Source organism: Phoca vitulina, unplaced genomic scaffold (genome assembly GCF_004348235.1).
Source record: "Phoca vitulina isolate PV1807 unplaced genomic scaffold, GSC_HSeal_1.0 scaffold64, whole genome shotgun sequence".
In the NCBI taxonomy this organism is placed as follows: Eukaryota; Metazoa; Chordata; class Mammalia; order Carnivora; family Phocidae; genus Phoca; species Phoca vitulina.
The window spans coordinates 3,299,375-3,317,791 of record NW_022589767.1 but is presented as its reverse complement, the minus strand read 5'-3'; the positions used below and the strand labels follow the sequence as shown (position 1 = coordinate 3,317,791).

The 18,417-nt window shown below is 36.9% G+C and overlaps 1 protein-coding gene across 8 annotated transcripts in view; it reads right to left on the bottom strand.

Annotated features, from left to right (window-relative positions):
- ATF7IP (activating transcription factor 7 interacting protein) overlaps positions 1–18,417 on the bottom strand; it is a 125,708-nt gene that overhangs the window by 23,128 nt on the left and 84,163 nt on the right. For all 8 annotated transcript variants that reach the window (XM_032391817.1, XM_032391815.1, XM_032391816.1 and 5 more), the window contains exons 7-9: positions 14,849–14,925; positions 14,191–14,279; positions 10,617–11,252 (exon numbers count right to left, since the gene is read on the bottom strand). In XM_032391817.1, coding sequence (XP_032247708.1) covers positions 10,617–11,252; positions 14,191–14,279; positions 14,849–14,925 — 802 coding nt within the window. The remainder of the gene's footprint in view (positions 1–10,616; positions 11,253–14,190; positions 14,280–14,848; positions 14,926–18,417) is intronic.

Here is an 18,417-nt window from a genome sequence, read left to right as displayed (position 1 = left end):
TTATCATATGATCTCACTGATGTGTGGAATTTGAGAAACAAGAGGATCATCGGGGAAGGGAGTTTAAAATGAAAGAAGACGAAACCAGAAAGGGAGACAAACCATAAGAGACTCTTAATCTGAGGAAACAAATTGAGGGTTGCTGGAGTGGAGGGGGTGGGAGGGATGGGGTGGCTGGGTGATGGACACTGGGGAGGGTATGTACTATGGTAAACGCTGTGAATTGTCTAAGACTTATGAATCACTGGCCTGTACCTCTAAAACAAATAATACATTATATGTTAATTTAAAAACTTTTTAAAAAAAATTCCAGGTTACTGTTCCTACATGGTAGAGTAGTAAAATACATTGATGTCATTATAAAACTTTATCAGTGATTTACCACCAAAGTTTCTTATATATAATATTAGAATATATTCCCTTGGCTTTAGAATAGTTTTATTCACGTAACTTTTATTCCTTAATCCAGGTTTTTAATTAACATTCCCTGCTCCTTTATTGTAGACTTTTTTCTTGATTTTTTTTTTTTAAGATTTTATTTATTTATTTGACAGAGAGAGACACACTGAGAGAGGGAGCATAAGCAGGGGGATCAGGAGAAGCAGGCTTCCCGTGGAGCAGGGAGGCTGATGAGGGGCTTGATCCCACGATCCTTGGATCATGACCTGATTCGAAGACAGACACTTAATGACTGAGCCACCCAGGCGCCCCTTGATTTTTAATATAACAGTTTACCATTTCACTTATAATATCTACCTCAGATAATTATAAATCAATCTATCAACCAATAAAACTGGCGAGGGTGAGAAATCAGAAATTATACCACAAAATCTTTCTATCATTTGGGAAACATCTCTAATTCTCATGATTGTTAAAACATACTGTCACTTTTAGCCAACACTGCATTTTTACTGGAGTCATGAAAGGGTTTTCACAGGAGTGTCCCTTAGTAGGTGCTGGATTTTCAGTGTATTAAATGAATTTCAAAACTTTTAAATCATTTTCACAACATCATTTCTCATCTAGATCACTACCAGAGCTTCCTAACTGGTCTGCCTAACTACCTTTTATCTCCCCCAAACCCTATTCTTCACTGTAGCCAGTGTTCATGGCTGCAAAATACCCCTGCAAAAATCCTTTCATCCCATTGCCCACCATCTTTCCATTTATTATCACATACCTTTTCCAGATCTCCAACATCCTCACAGAAACCTCCTATCTTAACATTAACCACATTTACAATTAATTACTTATTTAATGGCAAGGTTCCCTATTTGATTGCAAGCTTGGTGAGAACAGGGACCATATGTACATTTCTATGTGTCTGCAAGATTTTAAACCAATTACAGGTATTCAGTATTTCATGAATGAATGAAATTTTCCAAATTTTTATTTAAATTCTAGTTTGTTAACATATAGTGAAATATTGGTTTGAAGAATAAAATTTAGTGATTCATCACTTACAGATAACACCCAGTGCTCCTCATTAACAAGTGACCTTCCTTAATACCCATCACCCGTTTAACCCTCCATCAATCTTAGTTTGTTCTCTAACCTTAAGAGTCTCTTACGGTTTGTTTCCCTCTCTCTTTTATCCCCCTTTCCCATATGTTCATCTTTTGTTTCCTAAATTCTACATATGAGTGAAATCATATGGTATTTGTCTTTCTCTGACTGAGACTTGTTTTGCTTAGCATAATACACTCTAGCACCCTCCACATCATTGCAGATGGCAAATTTTTTTTGGTTGGCTGAGTAATATTCCATTGTGTATATATACCACCTCTTCTTTATCCATTTATCACTTGATGGACATTTGGGCTTTTTCCATAATTTGGCTATTGTTGACAATGCTGCTATGAACATCGGGGTGCATGTACCCCTTTGAATCTATGTATTTTTTTTATCATTTGGGTAAATATCTAGCAGTGCAATTGCTGGATTGCAGGGTGGTTCTATTTCTACCCTTTTGAGAAAACTCCATACTATTTTCCAGAGTGGCTGCACCAGTTTGCATTCCCACCAACAGTGCAAAAGGATTCCCCTTTCTTTGCATCTTCACCAACATCTGTTGTTTCCTGAGTTGTTAATTTTAGCCATTTCAACTGGTGTGAGGTGGTTATCTCACTGTGGTTTTGATTTGTACTTCCCTAATGATGGGTAATGCTGAGCATTTTTTCATGTGCCTGTTAGCCATCTGTATGGCTTCTTTGGAAAAAAATCTATTCATGTCTTCTGCCCTGTTTCTTAATTGGATTATTTGTTTTTTAGGTATTAAGTTTGGTAAGTTATTTATAGATTTTGGGTAATAACACTTTATCTGATATGTCATTTGTCAATGATGTATGTCAGTATGTTCTACCATTCCGTAGGCTGCCTTTTAGTTTTGATTGTTTCCTCCACTGTCCAGAAGCTTTTTATCTTGATGAAATCCCCATAGTTCATTTCTGCTTTTGTTTGCCTCGCCACCATCAACGTGTCTAGTAAGAAGCTGCTACAGCCCAGGTAAAAAGGTTTCTGCCTGTGTTCTTCTCTAGGATTCTGATGGTTTCCTGTCTCACATTGAGGTCTTTCATCCATTTTGAGTTTATTTTTGTGCATGTTGTAAGAAAGTGGTCCAGTTCCATTATTCTGCATGTGGCTGTCCAATTTTCTCAACACCATCTGCTGAAGAGACTTTTTTCCATTGGATATTTTCTTTCTTGCTTTGTCGAAGATTAGTTGACCATATAGTTGTCATTTCTGGATTCTATATTCTGTTTCACTGATCTGTGTGTCTGTTTTTGTGCCAGTACCATACTGTCTTGATGATTACAGCTTTATAGTACAGCTTGACATCTGGAATTGTGATGCCTGCCACTTTGGTTTTCTTTTTCAGGATTGCTTTGGCTATTCAGCGTCTTTTATGGTTCCACACAAACTTTAGGACTGTTTGTTCTAACTCTGTGAAAATGCTGGTGGTATTTTGATAGGGATTGCATTAAATGTGTAGATTGCCTTGGGTAGTGTAGACATTTTCACAATATTTGTTCTTCCTGTCCATGAGCACGGAATGTTTTTCCATTTCTTTGTGTCCTCTTCAATTTCTTTCATAAGTGTTCTACAGTTTTCAGAGTACGAATCTTTTACCTCTGGTTAGGTTTCTTCCTAGATATATTACGGTTTTTGGTGCAATTGTAAATGGGATCGATTCCTTGATTTATTTTCTGCTGCTTCATTATCAATGTATAAGAAATGCAACAGATTTCTGTACATTGATTTTTATATCCTGCAACTTTGCTGAACTCACGTATTAGTTCTAGCAATTTTTTGGTGGACTCTTTCGGGTTTTCTACATAGTGTATCATGTCATCTGCAAATAGTGAAAGTTTGACTTCTTCCTTGCTGATTTGGATACCTTTTCTTTTTGTTGTCTGATTGCTGAGGCTGACTCCCAGTACTATGCTACACAGTAATGTTTAGGGGTACCTGAGTGGCTCAGTTGGTGAAGTGTCTGCCTTCAGCTCAGGTCATGATCCCGGGGACTTGGGATTGAGCCCCGCATCGGGCTCCCTGCTCAGCAGGAAGCCTGCTTCTCCCTCTCCCACTCCCCTCCTTGTGTTCCTGCTCTCGCTGTCTGTCAAATAAATAAATAAAATCAATAAATCAATCGATAGATAGATAGATAGTAATGGTTAGGGCGGACATCCATGTTGTGTTCCTGACCATAGAGGAAAAGCTCTCAGTTTTTCCCCATTGAGGATGATAATAGCTGTGGGTCTTTCGTATATGGCCTTTATAATGTTGACGTATGTTCTGTCTATACCTACTTTGTTAAGGGTTTTTATCAAGAATGGATGCTCCATTTTGCCAAATATTTTTCTACATCTATAGAGGGGATCATATGGTTCTTTTCCGTTCTTTTATTAACATGGTGCATCACGCTGATTTGCAAATACTGAACCAACCCTGAAGCCCAGGAATGTCACTTTATCATAATGAATAATTCTTTTAATGTACCATTGGACTGGATTTGTTAGTTATCTTGTTGAGAATTTTTGCATCCATGTTCATCCAGGATACTGGCCTGTAATTCTCCTTTTTAGTGAGGTCTTTGGTTTTGGAATCAAGGTAATACTGGCCTTGTAGAATGAGTTTAGTAGTTTTCCTTCCATTTGGTATTTTTTGGAACAGTTTGAGAAGAACAGGTATTAATTCTTCTTTAAATGTCTGGTAGAACTCCCCTGGGAAGCCACCTGGCCCTGGAATTTTGTTTGTTGGAGGACTTTTGATTACTGATTCAATTTCGTTGCTGGTTATGAGTATGTTCAAATTTTCTATTTCTTCCTGTTTCAGTTTTGGTAGTTTGTATGTTTCTAGGAATTTGTCCATTTCTTCCAGATTGCCCAGACTGTTGGCATATAATTTTTCATTAATATTCTAAGTGTATTTCTGTGGTGTTGGCTGTGATCTCTCCTCTCTCACTTGTGATTTTATTCAGGTCCTTTCTCTTTTCTTTGTGATAAGTCTGGGGTTTATCGCTTTTATTAATTCTCTTAAAGAATTAATAGTTCCGTTCTTAGTTCCATTGCTCTGTTCTACTGGTTTTTTATTTCTATAGGATTTATTTCTACTTTAATCTTTATTATTTCCCTTCTTCTGCTGGCTTTAAGCTTTATTTGCTGTTCTTTTTCTAGCTCCTTTAGACGTAAAGTCAGTTTGTGTATTTGAGCCTTTCCTTGCTTCTTGAGGTAGGCCTGTACTGCAATATACTTCCCTCTTAGGACTGCCTTCGCTGCATTCCAAAGGTTTTGGACTGCTGTATTTTCATTTGCATTTGCATCCATGTATTTTTTTAAATTCTTCTTTAATTTGCTGGTTAACCCATTCATTCCTTAGAATGCTCTTTAACCTCCATGTATTTGTGGCCTTTCCAAAATTTTTCTTATGGTTGAGTTCAAGTTTCATAGTGTTGTGATCTGAAAATATTCATGGTATGATTTCAATCTTTTTGTACTTGTTGAGGGCTGATTTATGACCCAGTACATGATTTATTCTCCTGTGTTTTATCTCAGGCACGTGGCTGAGATAAAACTCCAAGTTTTAGGGAGCAACACTGATCCTCTGGGGGACGGTCTCGCCATGCTTTTGCTGTTTGCTGTTTTGTCCCAGAAAAGCAGTCGCACAACCAGGCAGCAGTTCAGAGTTTATGGTAAGTGCAGCAAAAAGCCAGCACCAAAGTTTGCTGCCCTAAGCCAGTGTCTTTATTCCTATGATGGAGAAAGTCCCATGTGTACTCAAAAAGAATGTGTATTCTGGGCACCTGCGTTGCTCAGTCTGTTAAGCGCAAGTCCCGAGTCAGGGGTCCCTGCTCAGCAGGTCTGCTTCTCCCTCTGCTCTTTCCCTTTGCCCCTTCCCCTGCTCATGCGTGCACACTCTCTCTCACAAAAATAAATAAAATCTTAAGAAAAGAAAAATGAATGTGTATGCTGCCTTAGGATGAAATGTTCTGAATATATCTGTTAAGTCCATCTGGTCCAGTGTGTCATTCAAAGCCATTGTTTCCTTGTTGATTTTCTGCTTAAATGATCTATCCATTGCTGTAAATGGGACGTTAAAGTCCCCTACTATTACTGTATTATCATCAATGAGTTTCTTCATGTTTGCTATTAGTTGATTTATATATTTGGGTGTTCCCAAGTTGGGGGTATAAATATTTACCTTTGTTCGATCTTCTTGGTGGATAGACCCCTTAATTATGATACAGTGCCCTTCTTCATCGCTTGTTACAGTCTTTGGTTTAAAATTTAGTTTGTCTGATGTAAGTACAGCTACTCCAGCTTTCTTTTGACATCCATTAGCATGACAGATGGTTCTGCATCCCCTCACTTTCAATCTGGAGGTGCTTTTAGGTCTAAAATGAGTCTCTTGTAGGCAGCATATAGATATGTCTTGCAGCATATAGATGTGTCTTTTTTTATCCATTCTGATACCCTATGTCTTTTGATTGGAGCATTTAGTCCGTTTACATTCAGAGTAACTACTGATAGATATAATTTAATGCCATTGTGTTACCTGTAAAGTGGGTGTTTCTGTGCCTTTCTAGTCCTTGTTGCTTTTGGTCTTTTTTTCCCCACTCAGAGTCCCCTTTAATATTTCTTACAGTGCTGGTTTAGTGGTCACGAACTCATTTAGTTTTCGTCTGTCTGGGAAACCCATTATTGCTCCTTCTATTCTGAATGACAGCCTTGCTGGATAAAGTAGTCTTGGCTGCATATTTTGCCCATTCAGCATGCTGAATATATCGTGTCACTCCCTTCTGGCCTGCCAAGTTTCTGTGGACAGATCTGTTGCGAATCTGATCTGTCTTCCCTTGTAGGTTAAGGACTTTTTTCCCTTGCTGCTTTCAGGATTCTTTCCTGTATTTGTGAATTTGACTATAATATTCCTTGGCGATGGTCAGCTTTTCTTGGATTTAATGGGAGTTCTCTGTGCTTCTTGGACTTTGATGTCAGTTTCCTACCCCAGATTAGAGAAGTTTTCAGCTATAATTTGCTTGGCTAAGTCTTCTGCCCCCTTTTCTCTCTCTTCTTCTTCTGGGACTCCTATGATACAAATGCTACTATGCTTTAAGGAGTCGATGAGTTCCCTAAGTCTACATTTGTAATCCAGTATCTTTTTTCCCTCTTCTTTTCATGTCACTGATTTTTGTGATTGTTGGGAAAGCCTGTTATATTCCTGATCCTGAGAGGAATGGCTATATTAAGAGGCGGTTAAAAAAAAAAAAAAAAAAAGGCAGCTAGATTCTATTTCCCCTAGAGGTGAAGCTTTAAAGCACTCTCTTCAGTAGACTTGGTGCTGTGTGGGGTTCATGCTGGTCTTCTGCGGGAGTGGCGTGCTGTGCTGATCTTCAGGCAGACTTGCCCTACTGAAGATGCACCTGCAGGGTGCATGGGGGCAGGGTTTGGTGTAAGCAGCTCTGGCCTCCACTGGGTGGTGGTATTTTGCTCACTCTAGTAGGTCAGTGCTGAAGTGGGGGAGGAATGGCATCAGCCCCCTCTCTTGTACCTAGAACCGGCGCAGGGGAGTGAGTTCACCCCTGCCACTCTTCTGTGAGGAAGCCCTCATAGAAGAGCAAACAATCACCCTTCTTGTGTCCCCAGTTTCTGTCAGATTCCTGCCTTCACCCTGTCTGTGCCCAAGTGTATGCCTGCCAGGGGGCACAGTACTCCTGTGTTTTATCTCAGGCACGTGGCTGAGATAAAACTCCAAGTTTTAGGGAGCAACACTGATACTCTGGGGGACAGTCTCGCCATGCTTTTGCTGTTTGCTGTTTTGTCCCAGAAAAGCAGTCGCACAACCAGGCAGCAGTTCAGAGTTTATGGTAAGTGCAGCAAAAAGCCAGCACCAAAGTTTGCTGCCCTAAGCCAGTGTCTTTATTCCTATGATAGGAAACAAGGCAGCACCAGTTCTTTTGTCCCTGGACAGGCTGTGCCACCACTCCCAAATGCACTCCAAGAGAGGGAATTGTTTCTCCCTGTGCGACCCAGGGGATCCTCAGACCATGCTGCCCACTCCCAGGTCTCTGTCCTCCTTCCCCACAGGAGCACGACTAAGCCTGCCAGGCACGAACGTGGTGATGGCAAGGCCTTCTAAAACTTCAGACTTTGTGATCCACTGCTTATAATAACTTGCAGTAGTCAGTCCCTCTCCTTTTCCCAGTCAATAGTTTTGGGGAAAAGTTTTTCTAGTGTAATCCCCCGTATACTGCTTTTCTCTCTCTCTCTCTCTCCCTTTCCTCTCTCCATAATCAGGGCTCCCTCTCCTCCTACAGTTCTTTTCTCCCCCAAATCAACTCTCTGCAGCTTCTATGTACCACAATGTAACTGTTTCTCTACCCTAGTTCTGTAGTTTGCTCCCTCAAACTGACTTCTTGGGCGTTTAAAATGATTTGATATTTACCTAGCTTGATACTACTAATGTACTCAAGAGATGAGGCAAGCATAGGGTCCCCTTACTTCTCCAGCATCTTAACTCTTCCCCATGAATGAATAAAAATTATAATTTAGGCCCTAAATCTCCCAGAAGTCTCTAGGAGGATTTTTACTTTACTGTCAACAGAAAATATTAACTTACTCTATGAGGACACATGAACTATAATAAAAGACATACAAACGCATGCATTCTAGTTAGATAGCCTATGTTCTCATTAAGTCAATAATACCTACATAAGTATAAGACTTAAAAAGTTTTAATTATTCTCCCTCTCCCACTCCCCCTGCTTGTGTTCCCTCTCTCGCTGTGTCTCTCTGTGTCAAATAAATAAATAAATAAATAAATAAATAAATAAATCTTAAAAAAAAAAAAAAAAAAAAAAGGTGGCGCCTGGCTGGCTCAGTCATTAATGATCCCAGGGTCCTGGGATCGAGCCCCGCATCGGGCTCCCTGCTCCGCGGGAAGCCTGCTTCTCCCTCGCCTGCTTCTCCCTCTCCCGCTCCCCCTGCTTGTGTTCCCTCTCTCGCTGTGTCTCTGTCAAATAAATAAATAAAATATCTTTAAAAAAACAAGAAGTTTTAATTATACAACTAACTGATTTATCATATTACAAATGTACTAAAGGTTGGCTTCAACCTTCATATTCAGTCAAAATTTGCCATATGGTTTCAGCTTAGGTTTTGGGAAGCCTAAACAGCTAAATACCTACTGTAACATCATTTATGGCACCTCTAAAATTATGAGATCATTTCATCAGATCTCATTCTAATTAGCATGACGAAAAATATACAAAAAAGCTTATCATATCCAATAATCTACTTTCAAAAATAAGTAAGCACTCTATAAACAGAACTTGAAATGAAGATCTCCTTAATTTATACAATAAAGTACATAAAAATGTATTAAATAAATATATGTTAAAATATAAAATTTTAAGTATAAATGTATATTATCGCAAAGGTAGAATGATGTAGAGATGAAAAATGATTTCATTTTTCCTCACAGCAAAAATAGTGAAAACTATTAGTTTTACATACAAAAACAATTAAGAACAGTCAAGTAATTAAATAAATACAAAACAGACTAACACTATAACTAATAGAGTGCATTAGCTAGCTAATTTTGGGAAAAAATATACCCTTTGTGTCAACAAATGGTCATAAAATTTTAAGAAAACAAAATAATTAAATGATAACCCTGACACCCGCACAAGTGTTTAGGGTATAAGCATTCACAAAACTAAGCAAAATCTTTTAAGTTATTTATTTCTTTTCAAGCCATGGTCTATCAGGAAAAGTTCTATGTTTAAGAATATATCTTCTGACCATGAATTAAAAAGTGTCAACTTAGGCTCAATACTTCATAAGGAGGAAAAACTCTAAAAATCACATAAAACAATGTCTATGAGAAATCACCTTCTACCTGACATATTAAAATATACTAAGGATTAGAAAAAGAAATTAGAGAAAAATGAAGTAACCCCCCAAAATCTTGCTCATTCACTGAAAAGTAAGCATCTTTCAGTGCTGCAAACATGAATGAGAGTGTCTAAGAGTACTGTGGTAGCACGTAGGGCTAACAAATATTGTTATTATACTATGCGAGCATTTACATTTTAAATACTATCAATAATTACATTTTTATATAAAATTTCAGATTTCCTCTTGTATCCCAGATGTAAATTTGTATGAGATTGATAATTTTGATCATCTACTCATTTACTCTCAACAACCTTATAAAATACTACAAGCACTATTTTATATGAGAAAATATACTCAGAGGGTAAGTACACTACTAATGGCTACATGACAAATTTAAAAAAACAAAAGGCTTATATATCTCACTTATGAAATTTTACACTCTAGAATCTGTTTCTTCTATTTCATAGTTACTATATCAATAAGAGAGAAACCAGCAGCAATTTCACTATTACACGATTCCTACCCACTTTTGCGCCTATCTTTACAACAGTGGGAATAAATGTGAAGCCAGTAATGAAGAATGAGGAAGTTTAAGAATGCATACAAAATGTAGGCTTCTTAAGAACAAGGAAGACATACAATTTTACAGATTTTAAATACAGGTACAATCAATTTCTCCTTTTTGCAATACTGGAAAGTATAGACATATACAAACATAATCATACGTCATGGGGAAATATATAAAAGAGAAAACAAGAAACAAACATTTTATAGTAAATCAGAGAGAGAAGAACCTATTTTTTAAATTGTTCCAATTTGGAAGATGTGAGTGATGAATGACAAAGGATTTTAATAAATGGTAGGGAAGATACGTGGTTTGTCATTTCCTCTTGTAAGCATATATTATGTAGAATGATATACTTTAATTCATAATGCTTGCCTCAAAGCCTAAAAAATTTCACCCAGATTAGGAAAAATTACTAAAAGCTAAATTAAAATTCTAACTTTTCATTCAAAATAAACTCTCTCTCAAATACCATCGTAACATTATTTCTTAAGGTAATTAAAAACTTACTAAAAATCATCTCTAGGATATTCTATTTACTTTCTTCTTCAAATAAAAATAGCCACTTCCACAAACATACACAAATGTTCAATTACCTAAATAGGCCATTAACATGACTACTATATTTCTATTATTAAGCCTACACAGTGACTTACCAATTCTTGGGGTAGCAGTGCTCTGTTCTGCAGGAGATGAAGTACTAAAAGCAGAAATTGGAATTTTCATCTGTATAGGACCTCGATTATTTGATGGACTATACAGTCCTGATGGGCCTACTGTAGGTAAAGAAGTCCTTGTGGCTTGTACAATAGAGTGTGCTGTTGGAACAGCCTGTACAGCAAGCGTTGTTCCTAATGGTGCAGCACTGGCAGGAGAGTTCCTTTGAATACTAGGACTGGCCACAGAAGGAACATTGTTTGGTTTAGTAGGGTTTGGCAAGGCTGGCAAGGATACTGGATTTTTGGTAAGACCACTCACTGTAGGTGGGCTTTGTACAGAAATGAACTCAACGTTGCCAGATGGTTGATTGGTCACTAAAGTCCCTGGATGGCTCTGTAGGAGTTGAGGCTGGGAGGATACCGCAACAGGTACGTGCAAAATCACTGGTAAAGGTTGTAAAGAGATTGTAGGTTGGGGATTTCCACTAGGCACCTGAGTAGTCGCAACTACTGTAGCTGTGTTGGGTGCAGGAAGAACTGACGTTGCTGTCAGAGAACCAGAAGTCACTGGAGTCTGCAATTTAGGTTGACTACTGACAACTGTTGGAGGAGTGACAAGACTGGCTGAAGATACTATAAAAAGAAAAAAGAAGTCTCAGTTTAAATGGCTGTCTTCATTTATCAGCTAGCATAATACAACACGATAAAATTTAATGAACTGCAGTAGATACAGTAAAGTCTTTTATAATAAAGTTTCTTCCAGATTTAAGTTCTGGAAATTCTTGGAATTAAATTTATAGAAGCATTTTTGCATCTATGTTTGGCACACAGCTTATGATTAATATGGAAGACTGCTATCTCAGTATCAAAACAGTGTCTGAAAATTATTATCATCACTTCAGAGTAACTGGAAAAATGACTGAAAAACACTGAAAACTTGGTAAAATTGTACAGATATTTTTGAAACTGCAGTAAAAACATAAATGCCTAGGACACTGACAATATATAAACTCAAACAGACAATCTAGTTAAGAGTCATCACTATTTTTTTAGAAGATTTTATCTATTTATTTGAGAGAGAAAGAGAGCATACACAGAGGGAGAGGGTGAGGGAGAAGCAAGTTCCCCGCTGAGCAGGGAGCCCCATGTGGGACTCAATCCCAGGGCTCTGGGATCATGACCTGAGCCGAAGGCAGTTGCTTAACCGACTGAGCCACCCAAGTGCCCAAGAGTCATCACTATTAATGAATAAAATAAGCTTGGTCATGGTATTTTATCACTTGGACCATGTGTGAAACCTCTATCTGTGGATCAAGTTTTACTGAATTACCTGGCAGGAGCTAGTATGGGGAGGCTCCCTCTACTGACACTCTAGTGACATTATAGGATTTGGGAAATAAAAGAGTAAAGATGGGAGATGAATTAAGAAATAAGGAACTGATACCAAAGACCAGAAAAAATCAAAATGCTGGTCACTGGCATTTTACAATAATTTTGGTTTAACTATTTGTTTATTCTCAATTAAATGGGTTTCAAACTGATGACCAAGTGTCTTTCTCACTGATCTGTACTCTTTCCAAACTCGAAGTCACACCAGAGCAGCCAATCTTCCGTGTTATCCGGGGGCGGGGGGGGGGACGGACACGACACCTGGGGTTACAGAGACCCTCTCAGGGAGTTGGCAATGTCAAAACTATTTTTATAACAATAATAAGACACTACTTGACTTTTTCACCATGTAAATATTTGCACTGATAGAACAAAAGCGATGGTGAGTAAAACTTGATGCCTCAGCACAAAACTCAAGGCAGTGAGTGGTACCCTAACTCTCACTGCATTCTTTACCACCACATATTTACAGTAAAAGACGAAGTGAGCTTCACTGAAGAATGTCCATGATTTTGTAGTAAGAACGATTTATTTTATTAAATCTCAACCCTTGAATACAGGTCTTCTGAATATGCTGTGTGAAGAAATAGGAAATACACAGTAAGCATTACCACTGCATGCCGAAGTAGCATGGCTGGCTCACGGAAAAGAGCTTATATTATTATTGTCTAAGTTATAAAGCTAACAGCCTTTTTCATGGAAGACCATTTTTACTTGAAAGAACGATTTATAAACATACTGTGATTATTCACATTTGGGTATTTGACTAATCTTTTCTTGAAAATAAACCTTGGCAGTCAGTTCAAAGAAAATAACTGCAATGGTACAGTTTACTGAGTTTATTGGCAATGATACATTTGAGTTTGAAAACAAAAATTAGAACTTTGGAAAAACTTGTATATGCCACTGAGAGCATGACAACTTCCCAAATCTTCAAACACTTTTCTGACACCAATCGACAGTGAAATAAATAAATGTGATTTTTTTAAAGTTTATTAATGAGATATGTCAACAATTGAAGTCTTACATAACTCAGTGAATATTTTCCAAATGATTGATGAATGATATTAGCAAAAGATCCAACCAAGTACAAGACAGACAAATGGATTTTTTTTTTTTAAAGAATGGGGGCCGGCGGGGGCGGGGCAGCCAGAGATGGGAGAGAGAATCCCAAGCAGACTCCACACTGGGCATGGAGTCCGACCAAAACCAAGAGTCAGACGCTTAACTGACTACAGTACCCAGGTGCCCCCAGACAAATGGATTTTAATGAAAAAGTCAGAAAAATCCATTGTTATGGTTTCACATTCCATTTTTCAACTAACCTTTAAAAAACTGCTGCCTGTGTCAAAGAAAAATATCCACAAATACTCTAAAAGGGCTAGCCCTTTTGCAACTATCTATTTTTATGAGGCTGAATTTTCTTCACATATTTCAATCAAAACAACAAACTGCAATAGACTGAATGCAGAGATAGATATAAGAATCTAGCTATCTTCAACTGTCTTAATGTTTTAAGTGTAAGAGAATTTGTAAAACTGTAAATAATAACTCTTCTCACTAATTGTTTTAAGCTTGAAAAAGTTATTTTTCATTAAAACATGTTATTTGTGTTACATGATATAGGTTTGTTATTATTTTTAAATAGACATTTAAAAATTTTTATGTTTTGGTGCCTGGGTGGCTCAGTTGGTTAAGCGACTGCCTCCGGCTCAGGTCATGATCCTGGAGTCCTGGGATCAAGTCCCACGTCGGGTTCCCTGCTCAGCAGGGAGTCTGCTTCTCCCTCTGACCCTACCCCCTCTTGGGCTCTCTCTCTCACTCTCTCGCAAATAAATAAATAAAACCTTTAAAAAAATAAAAAAATAAAAAAAATAAAAATTTTTGTTTTAATTTCTACTACAGTAAAAATCAATTAACATAAGCCACATTTACATTATTATTATAAGATTATACCAGGATACAGAAACCAGAAAATGTGAGAATCACTAGACTTGAATTTCTATATTTGTATTCATATCTATAATCCTGATTTTTTAATAAATTTTTGTACTTATTTAATTTCAGATAAATACCTCATTCCCTTAGATCATTTCAATTTCAAAAAGATGTAATTAAGGAGAACCAAAGCCTTCAATTCCTAAGAAAATGAGTTTTCTTTAAAAAATTAAAAAAATATTACCTGTATTCACAGGGGTTGGAAAGGTTGGTGGTGCACTCTCACTTACATTCCTTTTAGACTCCAGCATCTGTCTCACTGTGCCTGCATTTCTACAAAATATATATATACACACAAACAGTCAATGAAAATGCCATTCAGGAGGACATCAATTAATGAACAGAGAAAGCAGTGGCCGATAGGGGAAAGCATGGCAAGACCTGGGTACCGTAGCACTAAAGTGCAAATGACTGCAGAGGTAACGACGGCACACAGACTTCGGCATGCCAGGGTCTATGGAATTAAGGAAGGGTCTTTCTCTTATATTCTAATGTCCTCAACACTTTAACAAAAAGCCAAACGTACATCCTAGTATCTGTAGACATTAGTTTTTATCACCCTTGATCAAAGCATTTCTCTATTACTTTGAAAGAATACTATTTAGTACAAGTGGTTAAAGAAGTCTTCAGTGACCAAAGCAAGCCTCAAAATTAATTAGCAAAACCAGTAACCACAAATGAGCAATTACAACAAAACAAAAAAGAAGAAAATCTAAATCCAGTATACCACTTATCTCTACATAAGCAAATAGGAATACATTGCAAAATTTTCCTGTAAAATAAAATCAGAACCTTGTTCTGTTATTTAAAAACTTGACAAACAGACTGTTTACAATTCTCACCTGTACGGCACATTGTTATTATTGCTGTTGACATCAACTACAGACTTCCCTGGTGATACTGGTGGGTTCGGTGGATTCTGGGGGAGAAAAAATACCCAGGTAAAATGAGACATTACCTCGACCTATTGTGATCATTTCAAACGTATCTGAATGTTGAATTACTATGTTGCACACCTGAAACCAATACTATAAAAAAAATAAAACCTTAAATGTTTTCTCAATATATTATCTCTTTACTTCCAGAAAATACGACTAGATGAGAAAAGAATTTGAATCTTGGCATTGCCACTTAAACAAATTACTTAATCCATTGCAACAACTGCTTACTATGTGAAAGATTAATATAATAATTCCTATACCTCAGTTTTTTAAGATGAATAAAGAATGTGAAAATGGTTTACATGCTGTAAGGGTTTAATAAATATTAATATGAATCTAAAGAATAACTAGACATACTCATTCAATATCAAGTGAATGCCTACTACATACCACACATAGCAGGCACCAAATTACCAAGAGAAACTCAAAAAAGTACATATTTATTCTTTCCCAGAAATAGTTGATTACCAACAAAGTGGTGCCTAAGGTCACAAATCAAAATTCTCAAATCAAAATTATTTTTTCAATTATTGCTTAAAAAATAACTACCTGCCACTATGTGACTTATAACATCATAAAGGGATATCTCAATTCTAAACTTACTTAAGTATCAACTAATTTCAGCCTTTTCCCCCCAAAAAACAGGGAATATAGAAATGGGATTCTTATACATATTAATTACCATTACTTGGGCCTCAGTCAATAATTACTCTATCATCATTTATTTCTTAAATTAAGAAATATAAATAATTCTGCTCAAGATTTAATTAATATAATAATAAATATTAAAACAAAGGTGGTAGGTGCTTAAGATCACATCAAGTAGATGCTACTAATCACTCTTTTCAATCAACAAATCTTGACGCTTTTTATAGGATAAAAGAATAATTTTAACCAAGAAGTAGAGCATTATACTAGTTACACATGTAGAGAAGAGACAAAATTACAATGAATTGCTCTAAAGGTGCTTAAAATCTGCCTGTAGAGAAAAACATATGAAACAAATAGAAAAGCAAATTAAAGTAACAGTGCAGTGCCAACGGAAAAAGTTTTTTAAAAAGTTTTTGAGGAGGGCGCCTGGGTGGCTCAGTCGTTAAGCGTCTGCCTTCAGCTCAGGTCATGATCCCAGGGTCCTGGGATCGAGTCCCACATCGGGCTCCCTGTTCGGCGGGAAGCCTGCTTCTCCCTCTCCCACTCGCCCTGCTTGTGTTCCTGCTCTTGCTATCTGTCTGTCTGTCAAATAAATAAATAAAATCTTTAAAAAAAAAAAAAAAGTTTTTGAGGAAAATGCATCTTCATATAGGTTAGTACATTCAAAATAGCTAAGATGAAGATAAAGAACATTTCAGGGAGAAAAACAGAAAAAGAAGGAGTAAAAGCATAATAAATAAACAAATAAAACTGGTTTAGAACATGGTATGGTCACTGGATGGAAGACCTTAAGTACTACAGTGTGGTGACACCAGCAGATGGCAGAATAGGAAGACCAACACCCTCATCACTCATGGGATGGATCAAATTTCCTTTGTCAGAATTCCAGAAGCCAGTCAAGAGGTTATAGGACCCCAAGCAACAGCAAGGCAAAGAAGAGGTTTTTTGTAATGGGTAGGAAAGTCTGTTGCACTTATCCACCATATCCTAAACCCCTCCTGATACAGTAAGGCACAATCAAAATTCCTCACTGTGGCTTCTCCTTCAAAAAGGAAAGAGAAGAGTGGAACTTTCATGCAATATTCTGGCTTTTCAGGGGGCTGTCCAAGGCACTGGTTTCTGTCTCACCTGACTTGGAGGAAGTAGCACATGTTGAATATCTAGGGGCCAGATGAGAACAAAGGTAAGCCTATTAGCTTGGTTCAGCACCAGAAAAATCATACTAACACAGACAGCAGGGAGACCTCCAAAAGCATGGTTTATAAAACCAAAACTGTAATATGGAAGACAGATGTCAGTGGGGAACTTCTGAGTACAAAGAGACAGGCCTCTTCAGATAAAAGATTATACACACAAGCTCAGAGAAAATGCATTTCTAGAAAAGGTTTGAGAGGTTCCCAGAGTATATACCTGAACTGAATAGTAAAGGTCTTACTCTGTACAAAGATACTGTGAAAAGATAGGGAAAGGTGGTTGTTTTTTCAAATGCCCAAATTTCAACATAAGAAAACTAAACATACAAGGAAACAGGGAAATACAGCCCCAACAAAGAAATAAATCTCCAGAAATTGACCCTAAAGAAATGGGGATCTGTGAATTACCCATTAAAGAATTCAAAATAACCAACATCAAGATGTTTGATGAGGTAAAAGAGAACACAGAAAGAAAACTAAATGAAATTAGAAAAATTGTGCGTGAAGAAATAAAAATATTAACAAAGAAATAGAGGCTCTAAAATAGAACCAAAGGAATTCTGGATCTTAAGAATAAATGAATTGAAAAATTCACTACATGGGATCAACACCAGACTGTATCAAGCAGAATACTTAGTGGACTTGATGACAAATCATTTGAAATTATCAAGTTATAGGAGCAAAAGAAAAAAGAAGGAAAAAAGTGAACAGAGCCCAAGGGATTTATGAGGCACCACTGAAAAGACCAATACATGAATATGAGAATCTAAGAATAGAAGAGAGAGAAAATGAGCAGAAAGCCTCTGCAAATAATGGCCCCAAACTCCCCAAATTTGAGGGTTCTCAAATTCAAAACGCTTGGAAACCTCCAACTAGAATAACTCAAGAGATCTATACTGAAAAGCACAGACAAGGTGTCAAAAGTCACAGATAAAGAATTCTGAAAGTAACAAGAGAAAAGCAACCCATTACATTCAAGGTAGCTCCCACAAGATTATCAGTAGTTTTCTCAGCAGATACCTAGAAGGCTACAAGGGAGTGGGATGATAGATTCTAAGTACAGAACGAGAAAACTACCAAGCAAAAATAACTATATCCAGCAAACTTTTATTCAAAAATGAAGGCAAAATTAAGATTTTCCTAGATAACAAAAAAGCTGGGGAAGTTTATCACTATTAGATCTGCAATACAATACAAAAAAAAAATTGCTAAAACGAGTCAATCAAGTGAAAATGAAAGGATACAAGATGGCAACTTGAAAGCATACAAACAGATGAAATGCTCTCTGGTAAAGGTAAATACACAAACAAATACAGAATCCTGCATTACTATAAAGTGGGTGCATTAAATCACATTTAATTGTATACAATTTAAGCATAAAAATAACTGTAAATTTATGTTAAAGGATACAGAATGTAAAAAGATATCATAAAACTAATAACAACCAAGTTGTGGGAGCAAGGTATAAAGAGTGAGGTTCTTAAATGTGATTGAAGTTAAGTTGTTACCAGTTTAAAACAGTTTACATAATCCCCATGGTAACCACAGATACAATACCTATAGAAGATACACAAAAGGAAATAAGAAAGGAATTAATGATTGTCACTACAATAAATAAATAAATAA